The 23,421-nt window shown below is 39.9% G+C and overlaps 1 protein-coding gene across 1 annotated transcript; it reads right to left on the bottom strand.

Annotated features, from left to right (window-relative positions):
- Nucleotides 1-2,318: 2,318 nt before the first annotated feature.
- Nucleotides 2,319-22,561, bottom strand: LOC134540733 (cytoplasmic dynein 1 light intermediate chain 2). The gene is made up of 10 exons (XM_063383630.1): nucleotides 22,220-22,561; nucleotides 21,822-21,895; nucleotides 17,549-17,665; nucleotides 15,528-15,758; nucleotides 14,235-14,407; nucleotides 12,954-13,183; nucleotides 11,231-11,342; nucleotides 9,522-9,722; nucleotides 8,512-8,623; nucleotides 2,319-7,817 (listed from the first exon to the last, which is right to left on the bottom strand). The coding sequence occupies exons 1-10, from the start codon at nucleotides 22,300-22,302 to the stop codon at nucleotides 7,678-7,680; spliced, it is 1,473 nt and encodes a 490-aa protein (XP_063239700.1). The 5' UTR covers nucleotides 22,303-22,561; the 3' UTR covers nucleotides 2,319-7,677.
- Between the last annotated feature and the right edge of the window lie 860 nt (nucleotides 22,562-23,421).

The following is a 23,421-nucleotide window of genomic DNA, read 5'->3' on the forward strand; positions in this document are numbered from 1 at the left end:
CTTTTTTTTAATTTTGTCTAAAACTTTTGTCTGAAGTAAATTTTTATATAACAAAACATTACTACAAGGGATGGAAATAAGGGTTGAAAAACAAAGGTCATTACCTTCAAATCCGTTATAATTCATTGTAAAGATCCTAAACTTTATTTAAAACCTTTGGTTGAAACTATTTTGATGAAACAAACTCGTAGAGTAAAAAACAGGGATTGAAATTTTAAAAAAAATATTCAAAACCATCAAATATAAACCTTGGTCCAAAGAAAAATTTTATACGACCATGTATTAATGAAAGGAATGAAAAATAGTATATATTTGAAAGTATAACATGTTTATATCTACCTAAGAAGGAATAATATTAAATTTGATCTACACTATTCAATGCTGGATGCATTGAGTTAAAAACATTCAAAATATTTTTGCTGCATGGATTATAAGAATATTTTTAATCACTCATTTTGGAATATTTGAGAACATACTGGATGTTAAATGTTTTCAAAACAATTCCAAAAGAAATGGATGCTTCAAAATTACCTACGCGTATAGGCAGTGCCGAAAGGGATTTTTTTTATAAGTAAAGTGAAACCTCATTTATCCAGCCCTAAATGATCCAAATCAGATTTGTAGATATTTTATTTAATATCCACATAAAAATGACAATTGTATTTATTTATGCAAACAAAGACGGTTTGCTCATGATAATGTTTCTGACTGCTTTATTAGACACATTCATGTTTGAAACAGAAAAAAGTAGGTAATGCATTTTTGGTTAATAAAATTATGTGAAAGGTTACTTTTATATTTTATAATGACTTATAAACAAAGTAATTTTGTTATATAACATAGTTTTTTTTTGGTATCCTAGTGAACGGTAAGTCAGCTTATTTAAGAATTTTTCCCGTTACTCGTATTACCTGGATTATCCAGACTGCCTTTGGTCCTAGTTAGTCTGGACAGACAAGGTTCAACTGTGTTACGAGTGTCTCGCTCATTTGTACATGCGGTTAACTCATTTACATAAGTTAAACACGTCTACATGTACAGTGGTATTAAAACTAAAATTAAGGTGTAGGAAAAGTTGTATTTAAAAAAAAAATATACATATATTTTTAATACTTTTACCAATCTAAAACTTACAACTACATTTTAAGGCAAATGTCATTAGATGCGGACAGGGAAGTCTGGATGAACAAGAGACTGCTATTAGTCAATATCTGATAAACAAGAAAAATTGGTCAAAATACCCTAATTTTTTTATAAACATAAAAATTAATACTTTGTGTTTTTTTGTTTTCTCTGGGCAATTCATTTCTCCCACCAAATGCATTCCAAAACGGCTTCATTGCACATCACTACTCACTCATCTCAGTCAATTTCACTTTTCAAAATAATAAAATATCATATATCAATTTTTAAACCTATCTGAAGGCCATATGTGGCATGTGATGAAAAAATATATTTACAAAATTAAAATCTAATAATAATAATGATATGAAACAATATGTAATGTACAAAAATACATAAAATATTTTTAAATATTTCCGTGAGAATCTAATAGCTTCACTACAGTGTCAGCTGATAACTCATTCTGGATATGCAAACAAAATAATGCTAATAAACAAAGATTACTTAATCAGGGCCATACGAAATACCTAGCATTTGGCCATCATTATTCTACTTAAATCGTTCACACATTTAGATAACAAGATTCTACAGGCAGTAGAATGTGTACCAGTTAAGATTGTAGGGTCTTTTTTTTTTTTGTTTTGGTCACTGTATCTGGTATGCCTGACTTGGTGTTTGGCTAACTGTGGATGTGCCTGCTGTGGTTTCAACTCGAGTAGAACTGGCCTACTTTGGTGTCCAGGTACATGCAGCGACCATTTTGTTCAACCTTTTTTTTTGACGTGATAGCGTCTTATAAATACATAGATGAACGCCGGCTGCATGCACGAAAAATTGTCACATTCCGCCTGAGCCGAGCGTGCAAGAACCGGCCAACCACTGTGCGAGAAAATCTTCTAGAACATCAAACAGGTTAAGGCGGGCTTTTTAACTAATTGTTCGTGATTATATTTAAACAAATTATTTTAAAAAAAATTAGCAAAAACTGTAAATATTATTTGAAAATTAAACAGTATGCAATTTTTCATCAATGTTTTCTTACGACGTTATCACGTAAACTTATCGTCCGTAAACGGACTTTACAGACAACCCCTTTTTTTGCATCGTCTTTTGTGTCTGTACGTGTTGTGCCCACCGCTGAAGCTGTAAGGCGGTTGGCGGGCAATGCTACAAACTAAAAAAAATGAACAACTTAATTGAATTTAAAATATTTATTTCACAACAAATTATTATTATTTTTTTTTTTGATTACGCTGTGATACAGTAGAGTCAAGCATTCAGATTCACGATACAAACTGGAAAGCAGTCGACCGCGGGGAAGGCCCTTGTGACCAGCGCAGCTGACAGTTATACGGTCGTATAGTCTGCCCTGCGTCCGGCCACGTTGACCTCGCCACTCCAACTCGCTGCAGGGCTTTGCTCGCTACTTACTGGCTCATTGCGCGGCAGAAACGATCGACGCGATCAACGTAAAAACACGTGAAAGAAAAATCGGCGAAACCTGCAATGAGCTTTGTCGCGCTCCGTCAAAACCCTGCAGAGTTTTTTTTTGCCTCCCGAACACACACACAAAAAGTTAAACCCTCTTCTCGAAAAGCTTAAAAAAATTAAATACACGAGGTGATAATTTAGCTGCCACAGTTTTTTTTTTTAAATAACACAAATCTTAGCAATAATTACACAAGAACACATTTCCAACGTACACTAAATATTAATTCCATCAGTTTAAAACAAAAAAAAATTACCATCGTCCCATTTGTCAGTAGGAAAATAGGCATCAAGGTAATAAAGTGAACGTACATACAGTGCAGAGTATAGAAATCAGTTAACACTAATATTGGTATAGTCTGTGCTCGTTATAAACAAGTCTTATTAAGTGTCCATACATCTCATGTTTCCACAAGCATCAGTACAGTGTACCTGATACATCATTCACCTAAAAAGGTTTGAAAAAGTAGGTACTAAAAAATTACATGAATCTACACACTTCTGTACAGTTCCAAAAAAACAAAACAGTACAAACACAATACCAGTGAATGATAAGACACTTAACTTTACTGTGCAAGTGTGTACATAAATTTCCTCGGACACGTATTCCGAAATATTCCTGACTAAAAAAAAATCTCTCAATCTTAAAGATCACTTTCAAGTAAACCTAAGGGCGCGTCTAAGTTACTAAAGCATAGTTTTTTGTGTCAGCAATGTACACCAAGCGTAGATACATTTATGTCTGCCGATTCTGCACTTAAATAGTTTATAAAAATATATTATAAAGTGCTTTTTTTTTTTCCAAAGAGATTTTCAAAACAAAAAATCTGAGAGAAATAAATAAGTATGAAACATTTTGGAAAAGCCAATAGATAAATTATTATTATTTTTTAACCATATTGGAATCACTTTACACAAAGCAGCCACTGAGTAGGTAATTCTTTCAGAGGTTTGATGAAAAACTAACAACCTCATTCATCAAATAAGTAGAACATAACTGAAGTACTGATTGTGCCACAACCAATACAAAGATCATTATCATTTCTTTTTGGAAACCATGGGGGGAAATCAGTATAGCAAGATGCCTGCAGGCCGTAAATCAAGGGGGAAACAACGCAACTGGATGGCTAGTCACTAAATGTTACTTTCAACAGCCTTTTACTAACTTACAACTTTTTGTTTTAAGCCACTTCAATTTTTAGCAGCACATTAAAGTATAAATATTTGGAGACTATCCACTTAATACATGTGAAAATTTATCTGTGTAAAAGCTTGAACAATTTAACGTAAAAGTTGGGACATTGCTGCAAGTAGCAGACCTATTTTGTATTTGTATTTTGCTTGTGTTTTATATATATAAAAACACAATGTCATATAAAACAGCTGTAAGAAAATTTTTTAAAGGTACTAATGTTCTCAAATTGATCCACCAAACGTACTACATATCTACACACTTTCTTTTTCATTCCCACTTATCAAGTGACCATGAATACAATATACAAAACATAAAATGATATTAAAAGGTGGAGGGGGGAGGGCGGGCAGGGGATTTATATTTTCACAGATACGTGTAAGAGCACGAGGATTTGATCCTCAGTGTAGATCGCATACCACTGCATCCCCGATGGAGACGCCTTTGTGCATACCAGTGCAACGAACATTACCACCCCCGTCGCATGTCTGGTTTTCATTGTAACAAGCCTGCAAAATTCATGAAACATTCTGTTGGTATGTTCGGAACACACTCACTCTACACTTGGAAGGCCCAACTGATGCAGGGTTTACGATCCGACAATGGTAAGATATTTTAATTCAGACTCAGTTCCACCTATAAATCCGGTCAAACCTAAACTGCAATTTTCAAACGCCCATAAAAAAAAAAGCTCCAAACACACACAGTATCCCCATAGCGAGCATAATGAACATTAATAACCAAAGAGTAAAAAAAAAAAATTAATTTAATACAATGTTTTAGACAGGCTCAAAACAATTTTAGCATACGTAGCACATAAACCAACACACTGTGCAGCAAACAGATCTCAGTGACAATCACAGCACAATGACTTGTTAAAACTAAAAGCGACCAGACAGGGACATGGGACCAGGTAGCATACTTTCTACAACGTCCTACCTCCATATTTTTTTACCCCTCAATTTCAATGCCTCATTTTTAGCTCCAATTCTGGTGAATCACTCAAAACACACAATGTATCTGAACAAAAATTTTCCAGGCAACTAATTTAGTTAACTGTACTTACTAACTGGCCACAAAAAAAAAATTGTAACATCTTTGTACCAAACCTATAGTATCTATAATATTATTTAAAACAATAGTAGTACTTGTTACCGTGTTTTCTCGCATAATCGTCGCACATTTTACATTCTATAATCAAGTTTGAAAAGTAGGTGTGCGATGATTTTGCGGAAAAAAATTTTTTTTTTTTGTTAGGTAAAGTAAGTTCACGGAAAGTATGTTTATTTAAAAAAGGGTGGAGTATACAAGAGCACGCCAAACAATCTATATTAATAATTCCTTAAACAAAAACCTTTCTTCAACTTTAAATAGAAAAAACCAAAACTCTAATGCGAACACAAGCCACTTGAATTTGTACAGACAGAGAGCACGCATTGCATCCAATCGACGAGATATCAATATTCGACTACGTGCGCGCACTCTATATGGGAAGCAACATAACCAAACAGGAATGATGCGCTGGCTACATTTCTTAAGCGGTACGCCGCGGCGATACAGACAATCAGATAAAGGAAATAACGTTTAAAAACGTCTTTATAAGAAAATGTACACGCCAGACAACTTCGTATTTCCATTAATTAAATAAATAAGTGGTAATGACTACAATTAAATTTTAGATTTCTACTTTAAAATACATTGTTTTATACAGAAAAAATACCTACACCGCGGCGACGCAGACGATCAGATAAAGGAAATACGTAACATTTAAAAACGTCTTTATAAGAAAATTTACACGTTAGACAACTTCGTATTTTTCCGTTAATAGGTAATGAGTGAATGACCAAATATTAGATTTCTACTTTAAAATACATTGTTTTATACCGAAAAGATATCTACACAAAGCACTCGGCATCTACTAGCGGGACCAAAAACATCATGCGAGTTTATGCGAGAAGTTTTTTTATCCCAATTTTTACGGCCTAAAATATGGGTGCGACGATTACGCGCGTGCGACGATTATGTGATAAAAGAGGGTAACTATTGTAACATATTGCAAGCTTCCCGACTTAAACGTAAAACGCAGCAAGTAACGTAAAGCATGATTGTCACATTTTGATTGGAGGAAGGAGAGGGGGGAAACATCAAAGCTTATTTCATTTCAGAATGACAGACCATCTGAACACTGAAAAAACCAGATGGTTTGGGCGGGAGGGGGGGGGGGGGAGAGAGAGAGGAGAAATTGAAACTGAGAACTAAATTTAGTTCTCAACTAAAAAACTAGCGTAGAATGGAATCCACTTATACTCAAATACCACCCTCAAATTTAATTCTTAAAATAGTGCCCTGAAACCAAATCTAAATCTCAGACTCAGGAATATAACAATATGTGAGCAAAAACACAGTTGTTTAGGTTTTGAAGGAACATTCAAAAAACTTCAATTTTCAAAATAAAGACCACCCTATTTTCATGTTTCGGATACAAAAAATTTCTTCCTCTGTAAAAAAAAATCATCAAATCAAATGAAATCAATCCATAAAAAATAAGGTTTTTACGAAGCAGTGAACATGTTGCAGATGCAAAACCTCTCATCAGTTTTCGGTGATCGATTCAGCACATTCTCGAGATCATGCATGGTTCAGATTGGAGGCAGGCCGTTGTTCTGTGCTGTGCACGGAAGCAAAGAAAGTATCTGTTTTCGCAAGCATGCAAAAAAAAAGTATCACAGTAATTTATAATTATCTGTACAACAGCATACACAGACACACGCACAAACCCAAGAAAAAAATTATTGCAGTAACAAAATAGCCATATTGCCATACCCTTAGTTTATCAATACAATGAAAAAACTTGTAGTTTAATGTCATGGAGCAATACTTTAATTTTAGGTAAATTTTACAAAAAAAAAATGTATATGTAAAACTACACTTCTTAGAACTAAATTGATTCATGGGCCATCCTACGCAGCAGCATTTTCCAAAAATTTTTAAACATCTGAGAAATCAGATTTCACTTGTGCTATCTCGGCGAAACTGCACTGGGCTATAAATACTAAAATAATAAGTTCCGTTTTTCACACGTGACTAAATCAGTTGCATTTATTAGTGTTGGTATTAGATGAAATGCCACAGCACTACCTTATTGGATAACCACGGCAAGGACAAACAAAACCCAAATAGAATGAACTACCACTGTAAAAAATAAACTTCAGAAAAATGTTCGCAACACAAACTGAAACACAAGTAGTTCAAAAACGCACTAAAAATGTAACACGCTACCTCAAATTTTTGGGGATGAAATATCCTCACAAGGTTCATTAACAGCCAATATACCCATGCAGTCCGAAACACGTCAACGACATCCTTCAGACTTGCAAGGGGGAAGGGGGGGGGGGGACACAACAAAGTAACAAACACGTGGAATAAAAATATATATATATATTACAACATAGATAAAGTACACCATCCACACACACACACGCACACACACAATCGCCCGACAATTGCATTTTACATAACCTCTCTTTGGAGCTTAAGCTTTTTGCATTAATAAATATTAGATATTACACTCATCTGGAGCGACTTAGTTTAACGTGTTAACTACTTTCAAGTCTGAGTTACAGTAACATAAATTGTGAAAAAAAAAAAAAATTTTAAATAAAAAATAAATTATAAATATACAGCTAATTTTTTTTGTTGTTGTAATTATTCACAAGAGCAGCGGATAAAGACTATAATACCATGATGATTAGTGGTGGTTAATGACGCCGCGAGGGAGAGGGTTGAATAGGTGGTCCGTGCGTGGGCCCTCGGGGCGCCCCGCTATCACAGACCCGGCCCGCCACGGAGGGGGGGGGCCGGCCGGAGAGCGCCCCCTAGCACTCGGAGGAGCCGAGGTCCGGGCCGGGAGGGGGCTGCTTCTTGCCTCGCGTCAGCCTGTCCAGCTCGGCCGCCGCGTCCGAGCGCATGGCCGCCTTGTCGACCGGCGTGTGCGCCCGGTCGTTGTTCAGCTCCGCTGCGGGCAAACACCACGGGTCCCGCAAAACAATGTGAAACTTTTATTTATGCTATACTAGCTGCAGTACCCGGCGTTGCCCGGGCTTAACACACGGAGCTCTATTGTCTGCGAGTTGAAAGCAAACTGGACAAGCGCTACATGACAGTGTGTCGGACATAGAGAAACGTCACACAATTACTGTCTGTATGTCTATGACCTATGATTTTTTGTTTTCCCGTGGTGATCGGTTATTTATTATTTATTATTAATTATTAAGACCATTAATCGAAATAAAAACCATCCTATCCCTCAAGTTGGAAAAAATTACACATGAATGCCAATTTTCATCGAAATTGGCTGACTAGGTGAAGAGTTCACTGGAAACAAACATCAGGACACTGGATTTATATATATTAAGCTATGCAAAACAGTGATTAGATATGAAAAAAAACATTGGAAACGTCAATAGCAAAGAATTAAAAATTCCACTACACTCGACTAAAGTCCAGTACAATTTCAGTTTTCCCCCCCGGATCGTGAAACTCGTGTACAAATCTCGAAATTCCCGGTCAGCAGACACCCCTGTTACCGGTGCTTAAGTTTTTGATTTCCGTAATATTTTTCCTTCCTATCTTTTTCCCTCGAATATCGAATCCTTCCGATACCGAGGATCTGGTGGTATGTGAGGACGCGAGGATGCGACGGCACTCACCGGGGGACTTGAGGGGCGCTCCCGCGCCGGTCTTCTTGTTCAGGAGGGAGTTGAAGAAGTTGGCCAGCACGCCCTCCCCGCTGCCGCCCACGCCTGGCTTGGCTCCGTCGATCTGCGCAACCAACACCCACTCCTCCTCCACTACAGTCCTCTTGCCAACATTTTTCTGGTTAATTCGACAAAAAAAATTTTTCCGTCAAAACCAAGAAAATTTCCCAAAAGAACAATACTTGCACACAAACCCATTTATTAAACGATAAAACCGAAATAACAACGAAGTTAAGTCAATACACTACCAATAACTGAAATGGAAGTCAGTTAACACAGCACAACACTGAAATGCAGCAAAATTCACCTCAATCATCTCATTATAGCTATTAGATTATACAATTCATTTCATAAACCAAAGCGAAGGATAAAAAAAAAACATTTTAGCAAAATGCTGCTGGAAATCATATTATCTTTGAAAGAATTGCGGAATTTGGAGTGCATTACTTGTAAGCTTTTGGACATACGCCATTGTTAAGCACATGTATGTATGTCTGTAGAAGAAAACTACAAAAAACACAAATTACAAAAACACAAATTAAGCAAAAAATTGCTGTTGTCAGGATGTAAGCACCACACAATACTCCACTTCTGTTTTAGAAAACTGTTGTGATTGTTTCGTCTTTTCGTTTATTCGTGTTTTTGTCTTGTTTCAACTGTTGTGCTGAACTTTTTGAGTTCGGTATTTTTGTGCTGTCATAATTTATGGGGTTTTTTTCGTTCTGTTAGTCCATTTTTCTTGGTTTTTTTTTTTTTTTTTGTTGGCCATATTCCTGTTGGTGAGTATTGTGTGGCGTTAAATCCTGACACTAGCAATTTTTTGCTTAATTTGTGTTTTTATAAATAGTGTTTTTTGTAGTTTTCTTCTACAGACATACATGTGCTTAGCAATTGGAATGATAGTTTCACGACTCCCGGCAGCACTCGGGGCCGGGGGAAGGGATGGGGGTAGGGGGACGCACCTTCTTGGGGGAGCCGAGCTGGCCCTGCACCCCGGGGGAGCCCGTGGCGCGCCGGTCCGGGGTCTTCTGCACGCCCGCGGGGGAGCGCATGGGCGAGTCCTGCCGCGCGCCCGAGGGCGGGCCCTGCTGCAGCAGCTGCAGCTGCCGGCCCAGGAAGGCCTGCTCGTCTTCCGCCTGCACCTCCGTCTCCCTCGCCACGGGCTGCGACACAACCGGCACCCCGCGCTCACCGCTGCCGCTCCCCGGGCACAGGCCGGCTCCGAGCCAGCGGCGCCGACCGGCTCCGAGCCAGCGTCACGGACCGGCTCAGAGCCTAGCAGCTTCCGTGGTCCTACCACAGCCGCCTGCGTCGTCCGAGTGACATTCCCCGGTACTGATGGCGTTCGTCAACAACGCCGTATGTCGACAATACGGTAAAACCCTGTTGAGAAGTGTCTCAGAGCAAGACTTATAAACAATGGAAAAGTATTAAATGGGTAGAACTGTATGTATTTGTACGTCAAATGCAGAATCTTTTAAACTTATTTTGCAGAAAATTTTATATAATTGATTTTTTTTTAAGAAGGGTTTAAAAAAAAGAAATTAGAAGAAAAAAAAATTAATCTTAAACCTTAATAATCAACAATTTAAGACAGTTGTTCTGAATTGATTAAAAAGGTAGCAATAATTTTTTACTGGAATGGATAAATAATAACAAAAAGTTGACTGAAATGATTCCTGTTTTGAACAATATTTTTCATATTTTTTGACACGCAAGGTTACCGAAGAACATCACTAATACGGTATCAATGAAAAATAATAATTATTGCTCCAAAACTTATGTTTCTTTTTCCTGTCCTTAAACAGAGTTTGTACTGAATGACGATGACGAGAAAATCATACAAAACTGAATATTTATTTTATTTTCGCTGTTGGTCTCTTCAGGAATCGGGACATTAAAACGAACACATATAAACTAACTAGAATGCTAGAAGATAAAGGAATAAATTGGTAATGGCTCAATGCAAGGAACAATCCAGCAATTTTGCCTGGAGCAATCTTGACACATTAGATAGAAAAAATATAATTTTTTGAGAATAAATAATCTCTAATATTTTATAAAGGCGAAAGCGCATTTGTCTGTTTGTCCTTCTTACACGCAGCAACGGATTGACTTTTTATTTTTTACGTACAGGTAGATTATGGGCCCGAGATTGACTTAAGACTACATATAATTATGAAATTCCATCCTTAAGGGAGTGAAAAGGGGGTAAAATTCAGTTTTATAATAGAAAATCGTAGGAGGTAGGTCACAGGCATAAAAAACAGCGTGTTTGCGTCATTTCTCTATGTCCGCCACACGGTCATACAGTAAGGTCCGGCAACTTCCTATACTTCTCCTTGGCGAAGTGCATCCTTCACGCCTTGCCCAGGGGTTACCTATCTTCCTACAAGATTGGCGTCCCGGTCTTGCTGATGCGTGGCCTTGTTGCACCGAGACTGTGCAATCAATGGGACTTGGAATATCAAAATTTCTCTTTTTTCGAGAGTATGTCCTACAGACTTGAAACTCGGCAGTGATGTTCCTTAGCCCGGGCAACACCTGGTACTTCAGCCGGCGATGAATGAATGAAAGATACGGTTCTCTGGAATCGACTAGAACCGGCGGGTTTCAGCCGAGGACCGACGGGGGGGCTCGAACCCTCTGGGGCCGGGGCCCGGGCACTGACCTTCCTCGTGACGGGCTGCACGATGACGTCGCTGAAGTAGTCGTCCGGCTTCATGCTCTGCATGTTCTCGTACAGGATGCTGATCTTCTTCATGTTGTCCCAGCCGGCGGGGCTGCAACAGCCGAGCGTCGCAGCGCGTTCACGCCACGCTTCCTCCGACCCACGTTCTCATTATTCACACCAAATTCAAACATAAGACTGAAACTCAAATTTTTCACACCTAAGGGATTGTCCATTAATCACGTGAGGCTCGAAAGGGGGGGAGGGAGTCGGGAAAAATCACGAAATGGAGAGGAGGGGTGTAGAGAGACATCACGTGTATTTATTTTTTCGCGCAATTTCTACTAAACCGAAAAACCGACGCGTGACCTTGACTCGCCGTAGCCAGGCAACAATATCCTCGCCCGGCTCGGCTTGCCCCAGTCGCCAGTAAGACTGTGATTTTGGCGCCGAATATAAATGCTGTGCTTAATTTTCCAGAATTAAATTAGATTATACCTATATTTAAAGATTAATATTCTAAAATTTTAAAAATATTTTGTACAAAAAAATACACGTGATTTATTGGGTGGGGGGAGGGGGGGGGTGGGTGTGGTTAAAAATTTGCTAAAAAAACATCATGTGATTAATGGACGACCCCTAACTAGACAAGATTATATGGCGAGTTGAAACAAAACTGAAATAACACAGAAAAAAACATGTCAAAACACTGCGTAGCAACGAAATGAAAGTTATGTATGATGGAACAAAAAATCAAAATTTCTCAATGTATCTTCTTGGCATAATACGTGTCATACTTTTTGCAGTTAACATTCTTGTGTATGAGTACCACTTGTTGAATCTATTGGTAACCAATATTTTAAAAAAATGTTAAATCAAATATTAAAATATCACAAATAATAATTTTCATTTTAATACCCGCAGGTCTCATCGAACCACCCCCATCCTCTCAGACAGGAAGCAAGAACGCATGAGTTCTAATTCACTGACACAGAATAGTCACTAGCTAAAGCAAGGGCTATGATACTTAGCGGGGGGAAAAAAAATTAAAAAATTCAATCCACAACGTTGCAAATAAAAATGTAAACCTTAAAAAACTTAATATTTCCTGAAGGAACCTACATAACTTTCTTTCTCCCCTACAATAAACAGCTTAAGTATGCTGAATGGAACTGAAACGAATTAATTCATCATATAAAGCCGGAATTTCATTTGATGTATATTGAAACTATTTAGATAACCAGTGGGTGTAGTTCATGAAATTAACTCGCCACTGGATGTGACACCTGTGCGCTCTGATGCAGGGCCGGTGCAAGGTAAATTGGCGCCCTAGGAAAAAAACCTTAAACCCCCCCCTGGCCGGACACCCCAAAAAAATTTTTCCTTGCCTCAAAACACATCACTTAAGCCTAAGATTTTGTCAACAATCAAATGTAAGCAGGCTTGTGTTTTTTTGTTACTTTTTTACTTATTACAAATCATAAACAGGTCACCGTGGACTTTAAATAATTACTTACATCAATATAAACATTCCAAACTGTTACAAAAATCCATTTTCATCTAGTTTCAATAATGGTTAAACATGTCATATCAGCTGCTATGTGTCGTGCTGCGCCGCCCTGGGCGGTCGCCTGGTTCGCCCGTGTGGTCGCGCCGGCCCTGGTCTGCTGAGTCCTCGCTAGACCGGGCCAGGAACGGGGAGGGAGGAGGGGGGAACACTCACATGAGCACGGCGTCCTTCTCGACGACCAGCGCCGGCGTGTGGAAGGGGAAGCCGTAGATGCGGTGCGTCAGGTACTTGTACAGCAGGTCGCAGTTCTTGTCCTCCTTCACCGACGTGTAGAACAGCGCCGCGCCGTAGCGCAGGCAGAACTGCCGCACCCACTGCTGGATGAAGTCGAAGTGCTCGTCCCGGTAGTCAAAGTCCTTCTCCAGCGTCGACATGTAGTCCGTCTGCAACGCCCGCCGCGTCACCGCGTCACACGTGATCGCACGCCCTCGTGCCGAACATCGAACAAGTCTGAAGTGGACTCGAATTCCGAGTAGGGAACAGGCAATCAAACACTCAAATACCATCAAATCCTTAACACTCAAGGAAAAATGCCAAGTTTAAAGAGCACCGTAAAAACTGCCCATAAAATCTTTCCTGCCCCATAAGGACTGCGATGTTATCAATTCCACTAATAAACTGGATCCACCATACCCATTCTGTAATGTAAAACCCCTACATTCATTGAAAGTTAGTATCACTTACGTGCAATTAATAACAAACGAAAGCAGATGGATTTTTAAATACATGTGATTTTGCGACTCAAAGGTTTTTAAGTCATTAAAGAAACACACTAGTATCGAAAATTACTAATCCAGTTTGAGAAGTAAAATATTTTGGTAATACCCCTGTTTTTCAAGCGAAACTTCTTTACCGAGGATGATACGAATTTGAGCACTACGAAAATTCCGAACGTGTGAGGGGAATAGTTAGGCACGCGGTGGGGGGAACCGGTAGAGGAGACGGAAGGGGAAAGGTAGAAATATCGCAGCAAACTTGCACCCACAAACTTGCACACTTACATACTTGTACACTTTCACACTCACATATTTGCGCAATAGCATAATTTAGGGCTCACATATTTTTTTATATTTTTTATTTGCAACCTCAGCCAATGAGAATTGTGTTTAACAAGCCTAACAACACACCCATAAAGGAGTTTTTTTGTTTGATAACCCAGCCCTCTAAGCCGTTAGGCCCTGCCGGCCTGGGGCCCCCATGGGCGTGGGTACGGTATACGCCATACACGCGTAACAGGAGAGGTGTCAAAAGAGATCCAGCTATGTCAAGAGGCTGAGGCTACCCGTCCCAGCTTAGACACCACCGAAACCCCCCCCCCCCCCGGTTCACACTCGGCTAACCAGTCAAGTGGCTGCATCTCTAAGCTCAAAAAAACGCAGCATTGCCGGCGCCTACCCAGTTGGCCTAGGAACACAGCAGGACTGCGGGGAGTACCTTGGTGACGACGACCACCACGTCCAGGCCCAGGTTGCGGGTGAGCACGCCCTCGCCCAGGGGCAGCGCGAAGGCCTCGGCGTCATCCTCCAGGCAGCGCGAGGTGCGCCTGAGGGGCGAGCCCTGGTCCAGCTCGTCCCCCGGCTCCGCGTAGTCCTGCCACCGCCTCGCGCCTGCCGACACACGCACGACTCCCTCGCCGCTGTCGCTCCTGCACCGCCTTCTTCTGGGCTCAATCGACATAATGGACTGTGCAATCACCAACAATCACAAACTCCTACTGCCGCGCCTGCCGACACACGCACGACTCCCTCGCCGCTGTCGCTCCCGCGCCGCCTTCTTCTGGGCTCAATCGACATAATGGGACTGTGCAATCACCAACAATCACAAACTCCTACTGCTGCGCCTGCCGACACACACGCGACTCCCTCGTCGCTGTCACTCCCGCACGCCGGCACACACGCTCCTGCACCGCCTGCTCCCGGCCGTGTCATCCGCCCGCCTCCCTCAGGGACGTTCCCCCGTCTCGTTTAACTTTGGAGATGCCACATTCTACCTTCTGCCCCCTTCTTTTTTTTCCAAACGACTGCATTTAGCTTGATATAAAGTATGAAAGTTTCGCAGTATCATTCAATACGTTCACGTATGTTGCCTCCTGTATTTGATGATTCCATTGCGTGTGTCGGCACACTGTTAACCGTTTGGTCGTGTCCACTGAACAATAAAAAAAAACTTCCTGGCTTTCTAGAGACGAAATTTTTCGACAATATTTGTTTAAAATTATTTACCCACTTTGCAATTTTACGAAAGAATAAAGAAAATCCCAGCCACCACCATCCCCACATCTGGCCCAAACTATAAATAAAACTATAAGAATATAAAAAAAATTATGTAGTGTGTTTTGTAGTTCTTCTTTTTTGGAAACGATTAATTTTGCTCGACATAAAGTATGAAAGTTACGCGTAATCGTTCAATATAGTCATGTCTGTTTGGCTTTTCAAGTGCGTGCTCGAGCACTTACTCCCTGCATCTGATGATTCTGTTGCATGTGCCAGGCACACTGTTAACCTACAAGGACACAGGGACACAGGGACACAGGGACACACGGACACAGGGACACACGGACACCGGGACACTGGGGACACACGGACACAGGCGACACAAGGACACAGACACACCGGGGACACAGGGGACACAAGGGGACACAAGGGGACACAGGGGACACAGGGGACACAGGGGGACACAGGGGACACAGGGGACACCGGGGACGCAGGGGACACGGGCTCTGCTCACACTTGCGCCGCGCGTCCTGCAGCTGGTCGGCGGACAGCCCCAGGCGGTCCACGTGGTCCTCCAGCACGGCGGCCCAGGACTGCAGCTGCTGCAGCACGCCCCAGGGCGTCGTCATGGCGACCACCAGCAGCACCAGCGTGTGCGGGAAGCTCTCCTCGGAGAGCGCGAAGCGGAGCAGGTGGGCGTGCGCGGGGTCGCCGTCCAGGACCCACACGCTGAGCCGCGTGTGATCTGCCCCACAGTGCGCCCGCCCCCGCTCAACCCACACAAATCTACACACAACTGCATCAAGTCTGCAGGGAAGTTTCATACAGGACGAGTCTGAAATTCAACCAACAAACTTCAGCTGCACGTTCGTCACAACAAAATAAGTTAAAAAAAAAAAAAAATCCCAAAGCTGGTACATCATGTTTAAGTAGTTGGAAGTGAACAACATTTTAAAATTTTGATTTTGACCGTTTCTTTAAAAAAAAAACTTATGGCGGATCATTTAAAAATTTACGAGTCCTGCCAGGGTTATAGATGGCTGGTCTCCAGTCAACACACACCCGAATCCACCCGGAAAAAATCTGAACGCTAGCGGCTTCTCTCTGTGCCCAACTACAGAATGTGCAGAACTGATGAATGTGCAGAATCAAAGAAAGCCAGCTGTTTTATTTTATACCAGCTGCAGTACCCAGCTTTGCGCCGGCTGAACGCAGGGTGATACATCGTCCGCAAGTTGAAGCAAAATGGATACGTAGCGCTACATGACAGTGTGGTGGACACAGAGAAATGACACACAATTGCTGTTTGTATGTCTTTGAGTTATGACCTATTATTTTCTGTTTACGCACGGCAAACGGTTGAACGGTTTACAAGTTGATGCGCTGCAGCGCCATCTAGCGGCGAGTTACAAAAAATGGATAGCATAAAAACCTTCTCCATGAAAAAAAAAACATTTTGATGTGCCAACTTTCACGGCGATCGGTGAAGGTGTCGGAGTTTGTCGACATCATACACACATGCCAACATCCTATTTTATGTACCTACAGATTAGCAAGATGTTGAAACTGCATGGAACACACACTACCGACTTAAACCTGGATGGATAAAATGTGATAAAACACTGGCTTTTTGGAACTTCTGTAACCTTACCTGCATCATTACATGGTATTTACGGCTTCACCGACTGAACCACGCGGTGGACCTGAAAACACTGCGACGCTCCTCTTCACCCTTCGCCTAGTGCTGCCTCCTTTACCACCTCTTCTCTTACCCCCTCCCCAGCACCCTTCCCCACTCGCACCACAGCACACACCTTCAGGCGTGTCGTGAACTATAATGGTTCACTCAACCGTGCAACGTTTGATCGTCATTCACTGGGCATCGTTCGAGGGGAGTGCCAGAGGTGATCCACGTCACTTGGTGATTTGTGATTTCATCGTGCTGTCCGGCCTGAGGTGGCCTCACCCTTGAAAGTAACTTTTCATCAGTTTAATGCAGGGTTCACAGATTCAAGCCACTATGGTGTAAATCAAGTTTTATTATTATTATTTTTTAGAAAAACCAAATAATTTTTTTTTTAATGTATTTTTAAATAGAACATCTTTATAGATTTTAATGAAAGGTCTAATTCCTCTCTAATAACAAATAATAGTTTGCTCATTAATGTTTCTTGTGATTTACGGGAATATACTAATCAAGATCTTATCATTTAAATTATCTCAATAAGTTGTAAATTGTACCCAGCTAAAAACTCCTCTAAAATTAAATTAACTACATAGTTAATAAATTGTAGTCAAAGTGTAAAAAAAGGAGTAAATATATAATACTGTACTGTGAATCCCCATTTGGTGGCAAACACCCATTCCATGGAGAATCCTCCTCCTGTGGTCAAGTCCCAGTCAGGTGTGCAGATCTGCTGGACTTCAGTTCTTTGAAGTTGTAACTTGTTCTGGTTCAGCACGAGCTTGGGATGGACAGAGTCCCAGGACACCATCACCGCATGTGCGGAGGCAAGGAGAGGCGACCGGTCTTACCGTCCCTGTACTCATCCCGGACGTCGATGTAGGCGAACTCCAGCCCGGAGCCTTTCTTCGGGTCCTCCACGCCCTGGAGCTTCGCGACGAGCGTAGTCTTCCCGGACTCGTTGTCGCCTGCAAGGGAGAGAGCCAGCCTTCACCCCCGCTCCCCCCCGACACTCTGCACAGGACGCACCGTGGCTACGCTCGCAGGACACGTGTCGGGAATTGCTGTGTTAAATCAGATACGGTGGATCCCTGTTATGCAGAACGCCGTATTGATAGAGACCTGCAAAATTTGCGGATTCATTCGGTGATAGGCTAGAATTCAAACACATATACCTGTTAGATAATTTTGCTATCGGCTAACTGTTCATCTGGACGAATCTCAACCAGTTATAAACCCTCAACCAAAGAAGGATTGAATCACGGACAAACCAGCTGAGACGACTTACAAGTCCGGCAGCCGACGAACTTGCGTTTTATTTGCCCGAGTGTACAGGGGTGTGTGCAGTCTATCCTGAAGGCCATCATAACCGCGAATTTTGCAGGTCTCTACGTATTGACGACGGTGTGCACGCGCACAACCCACCCTATGGACGGCCGGTCTACGTAACAGGGACCCAGTGCATCTCGTACAGGGCGACAACTGTAGCGATAAACACAAGCCTTTCCGGACCCGTGTCCATTGACATTTCCGCTTCCTCTATGTTCCCTGAGTGACTGCCCACAGCTTGGAAGTGTATTTTAAATAAACTCTGCATTATATAATTTTTTTAATTTGATTTTTAGTGTTTTGTCAACAGCAAAATCACAGGGATAGCGTGGAAGGAACACGTGATAATCTGTAGCAAGGAACCATTCTAGCATTTGCCTGGAGTGATTTCAAGATAGAAGTGGGTGATGGGGGGGGGGGGGGGGGGGAGGGGGGGGGGGGGAAGGATTGTCAGACCAGGACTCAAACCAGAATCCCCTGGAAGCCTAATCCTGTGGCTAACCAACTGTAATACAACCTCATAAAATATAATCTTGGTCGTAGTCAATGACACATTAAAGGTGGTAACCATTGAACAGATCGAATAAAAAAAAGTACTGTACCAATTTTATCTACTCAAAAATTTAATTTTTCACATAAATAAAAAAAAGATAGACAAACATGCAATGAACCAAATTAGTGATTGAATTTTGAAACAACGTATAAAATATAATATCTATAAAAAAAAATATATTGAAATTTAAAATGGGAAGTTGTTATAATTAATATAATTTGAAATGGCTCACAAAAATTGTGGACAATAATAACGCTACAACCATAATGTTCGTCCCTCCCTCAAATGAATCTCAAACTTGCCACTGGTTTTAGAAAATTCCACACAAGCAAACAGTGGAATATAATCAATGTGAAACTATTTTACAAGCGACTGATCCACTTCAACAAATATTTTTCATAATGAAATTACATACTGATCTATTTCACGTATTAAACTTGTACTGGGCTCAAAACCAATTATCCCCTTTATAGACCTTGGAATACACTTCCGCCACATTTTTATCCAGCTTGACGTTAGTGTAAGCAAGGCATGGAAAAACCAGAATGCATGCAAAATTATTTTAACATTTTTTTTTTTTACATTTAATTTCCATTTTATATACGTATAGTTAATATAAATTCAAACCAACTATCTGTATTTTTTTTTATTTTAATGTACACTTGGTGAACAGTGAAATATGGCTAACATTGCTGTTTTCAAAAAAAGGTTTTCTATATGAAAATATTTAACACGCAACTAACAAGTAGTACCTGCAGGCTGGTACACAGAAATTTCATCAAGCAAGAGTGGAAAACTTAAGATTTTAACAATTTTACCAACCAGTTGGTCTTGGGAAAGAATGGTATGTGAATTGGTATTAGTAACTATAAGGTAAGGAAAGCTAAAACTCGAAGAAAGGGGAGTGCTATCAACACCTGATCCAAAACCTGGGGAAACTCTACCTCGCGAAACAGGTGTGCTGGTAACATAATTTTATAATTACGACGAAGTGAGTAGGCAAATGCCTAGAAAAAAAAACCTTGTTTCTCCAGGGGTAAGGACACTAAAAATAAGCCAATCCACATTCAAAAAAAGGATGGGAAATTTGCATGAGATATACAATATTTCCAAATCAAAATTCACCTTATTTAAAAACTGGCTTTTTCAAATTTTGCAGAACTGAGGCCCAAGAACTGCATTTTTGCTGGTGCCAGCGGCACTCATTCTGTCTGTGTCTGAACTGCACACCAAGAGTATAAACCTCATTATTTCAGGAGGTAGGTTAAATAAATTGACACTTCCTTGCTCTGAATGTCCTCTATCGAGTTACAAGGAATGTATGGCTAAAGTTATGTGCAACCCACCATTACAGGCATGCTTCCTAAATGAATGTGACTACTGCCCTGTTATTGAGAAATTTAAAGAAGATGTAACCTGTTTTTTAAGAAGGAAAGATTTAACATAACTTACAAGCAATGGATTACTGTTGACCGATGGAATTTCTAAACATTTACCAAACCTTTTGATGAGTTTGTTGAAGAATCTGTAAATCAATTGAGCAACCTTAAAAACATGACTGTTGCTAAACAACAATAAAGGTTTTTTCTCTGAAGGAAAAAAAAAATCTTTCTTGGAAGAAAGTAAAACTGTAGTAACATTGGATTTTGCCAAAAAAAATATTAGTTTGTTCCACAAGATAAGGCTTAAGGGTGTCATTGGAACAATTCTATGGCTTGTGCCTACGATAAGGAGAGGTGGTTGGCATTATGTTGACTCAAAAGATGATGTTGAAAACGAAGTTCGTGTTTCCTTTCTTCACCAAAAAGGACCATAGCCGATTATTAACATTTCCTACCTTCGCACTGCCAATAAACTATATTTTGTGCAAATTACATCCAACCACAGCAACAGGTAGAACCTACCAAGTTCCAGCACATGAGACGGCCAAAACAGCACAAGTTTTGAGAGAACTCACCGTGACTAACTTGAAGTGCTAAAAGAAGGGAAAAAAAAACTGTTCCTTGAGTGTAAAATACGTTGAATTTTTGGTTGAAATAAAATTGGTAAAATTAAATTTAAATTAAATCGAGAGTTGTTTAAAATATTAATTTTTATTTAGACTAACGCGTAGCAAATTAACAGAATTGCCATACACAATAATTTAAAAAAAAAATAATTTCCATGTGATACCATTGGAATGCTATCATGAAGCTTTGTACACAACTTACTAAAGAGGTTTGGTATAAAATATATATTTTTTCATCAATATTAAAAATTCAGATTTTTTGTTTTTATAAAAAACTTTTAAGAGTTCTTCGGAAAAAATATAAAGTAATGTGATACACTCAAGTTACATGTCAAATTAAAGCCCTTGAAATTCTAAAGAGAATGATACAAATTTGAGCTTTCAAGGACACACAGTTTTAGAATTACATGCTTTTAAATATATCAAAACATTCCTAAAAACTATACATATTTATTTTTAATTTTTCAAAAATTTATAATTCAAAAACCAAAGGTGATAAAAATTCTAAATTTTTATTTTTTATCTGCTAAGGTAATACTACCTCATTTAAAAAAAATTCATAGAAATCTGAAGACAATATATTATGACCATTAGTTGATTTAGTGTGGAATGACCACAATATAAACAAATTCTGTTCTTAGACACACAACTATGATTATCAGAGTTACAAAACAAATTTATATTATGTCCAGGATCTTACGACAAACTAAATTAAAACAGCACGAGTATCATGTACAATAGGATCAACGTACACAGGATCATGCCCCCAGGATTAAGGTACAAACTTAGATATGTGATATGAAAATTTTACACCAATTTTAAACTATTTTAAATGTATCCAACCTAACCAACAGTTCACACGATTTCACAGTATTTAGAATTTAGATAACCTAACCACCTGTTAAACTGGTAATTACTGGCATGCAACTTAACAGTATTTCAATGCCCTTTGACAGATTGAATAGAAATATTCCAGGTAGTATAAAAATAATAATTTTCAGATTTTTATTTACTTTTTTTTTTCAGGCATGATTCTAGTTTTGACAATTACCCATTCGATAACATGGTACTACAAAGCATTTTTAGATTTGTATTTACTTTTTTTTTTCCACGTGCGATTCTTGTTTTGACAATTACCCATTCAACAAGTTATTACATAAGCTCAGTGCTTACAACACCTGCCTCAGGCCACTGGTGATACTTCATAATAAACATGAATGAGAACAAAACTCACCCAACACAACTACAGACTTGCATGATGGCAACTTGTTGCTGCTTCTCGACTGAACTTCGCCCAATATAGACGACCTGCGAATTCAGATGACACACTCAGCTGACATTCGTCTCTGCACGCGAGATCAATACCTGAACAAGACAGACTAGCGGTATCAGTCAAGGCGACAATAAGAAAGAAAAAATACTTGTCACGCTTCTGCCTGGTGAACACTTATCGACAAACACATACACCGTCTAATTTTATATTTATGCATTACACGTCGTTTTAATAGGGTTGCGGGGGCCAACGTATACAATAAGCCAAATTTCACGTTAAGAGTTTAACGTGAATGTGTCAGACACAAACATTTAAAGGTACATTTCCCTCATTGGCGCATTTATTCAAAATAAGCATACCATAAGTTTTCTTTATTTTCTGCCTCTTCTTTCTTTTTAGATGACACACTGTTCTCCTTCACACCATCGGCAATAGGTGCCATCTTTGACAGGCACAGCAATGCCAAGTTCGCCAACGCTACATCATACAAAACACTACTCAATCATGTGATTCATTATTGACGCCTTTTTACTGAAAAACCTCAATAAAACCACCGTCCTACACTTTATTACACTTAAAAAAGAAAATTCTTGCTATCAGCAAGAAACATAAGATTAAACTAAACAGCTGTAGAGACTAATTTTGCAGAACAATATTTCATATGTAGGCGACACACCCTGAAAACAAGTTTTTGTCTTACTACGTAAAAATTTCTTCTTCGTCTATTTTTTAAGAATGACTCATTGTATGCCCTTGACATTTTTCGAAATCTTATTTGCATGCAAACCGCCTGTGCATTTTAAAAGTAGGTGATGAAACATAATTTAAAATACAGTACTAAATTAAATTTAAATGTCACAAAATTTTGGGAGATAGGGAATATCTTTTTTGATTAAGAATTTGTACAAAGTTCAAAGGTTCGACCCAATGCAACCGTTAATAGCATTTACCTTACAGAAGTTTCTTTTGGGACGAAGCGGAAAGGAAATATGGTTGAGTGGTCAGATCTTTCTCACCATATACCAAAAAGCCAATTAGATTCCCAAAGGAAACAAATACGAATTTAATTCAAATAGTAAAAGTGACAGGCTTTTTAATAAGCCAAGAGGTATTTCTTACTGCACTTTCCAACACCACATTACTCATTCAGATCGCTCACTCCCGTACTCGCCCCCCAAAAGAGTGCCAATGGGACATAATGGTCTATGAGAACCGAGAGGACACCAATGGGTGTCGTCAAAACCTTGGAGTATTCTTATCACTGCGGAGGTGAATCTATAAGATGGGGCATAAAAGGATCAAGCCTCCTCCCTTTGCTTCTGATCAAATTCTACCTTCGATGAAAAGTTTTCTGATCGAACAAAAAAAAATTGCTACAATTATTTATGGATCTACCATTGTCGATCATTGCCCCGCCTCTTTGCCTAACAACTGACGCCGTCCCCGCTACCTCTGACTATTTAGACGTGATTTTTGCTTGGGTTCGTGATCTCAGGGAATGTTCGGCCTCGTGGCTAGAGGTAGGGATTAACGCAGTAGGGCCCCCCGAGCTGTTGTGGTC

This window comes from Bacillus rossius, chromosome 17 (genome assembly GCF_032445375.1).
Source record: "Bacillus rossius redtenbacheri isolate Brsri chromosome 17, Brsri_v3, whole genome shotgun sequence".
Lineage (NCBI taxonomy): Eukaryota > Metazoa > Arthropoda > Insecta > Phasmatodea > Bacillidae > Bacillus > Bacillus rossius.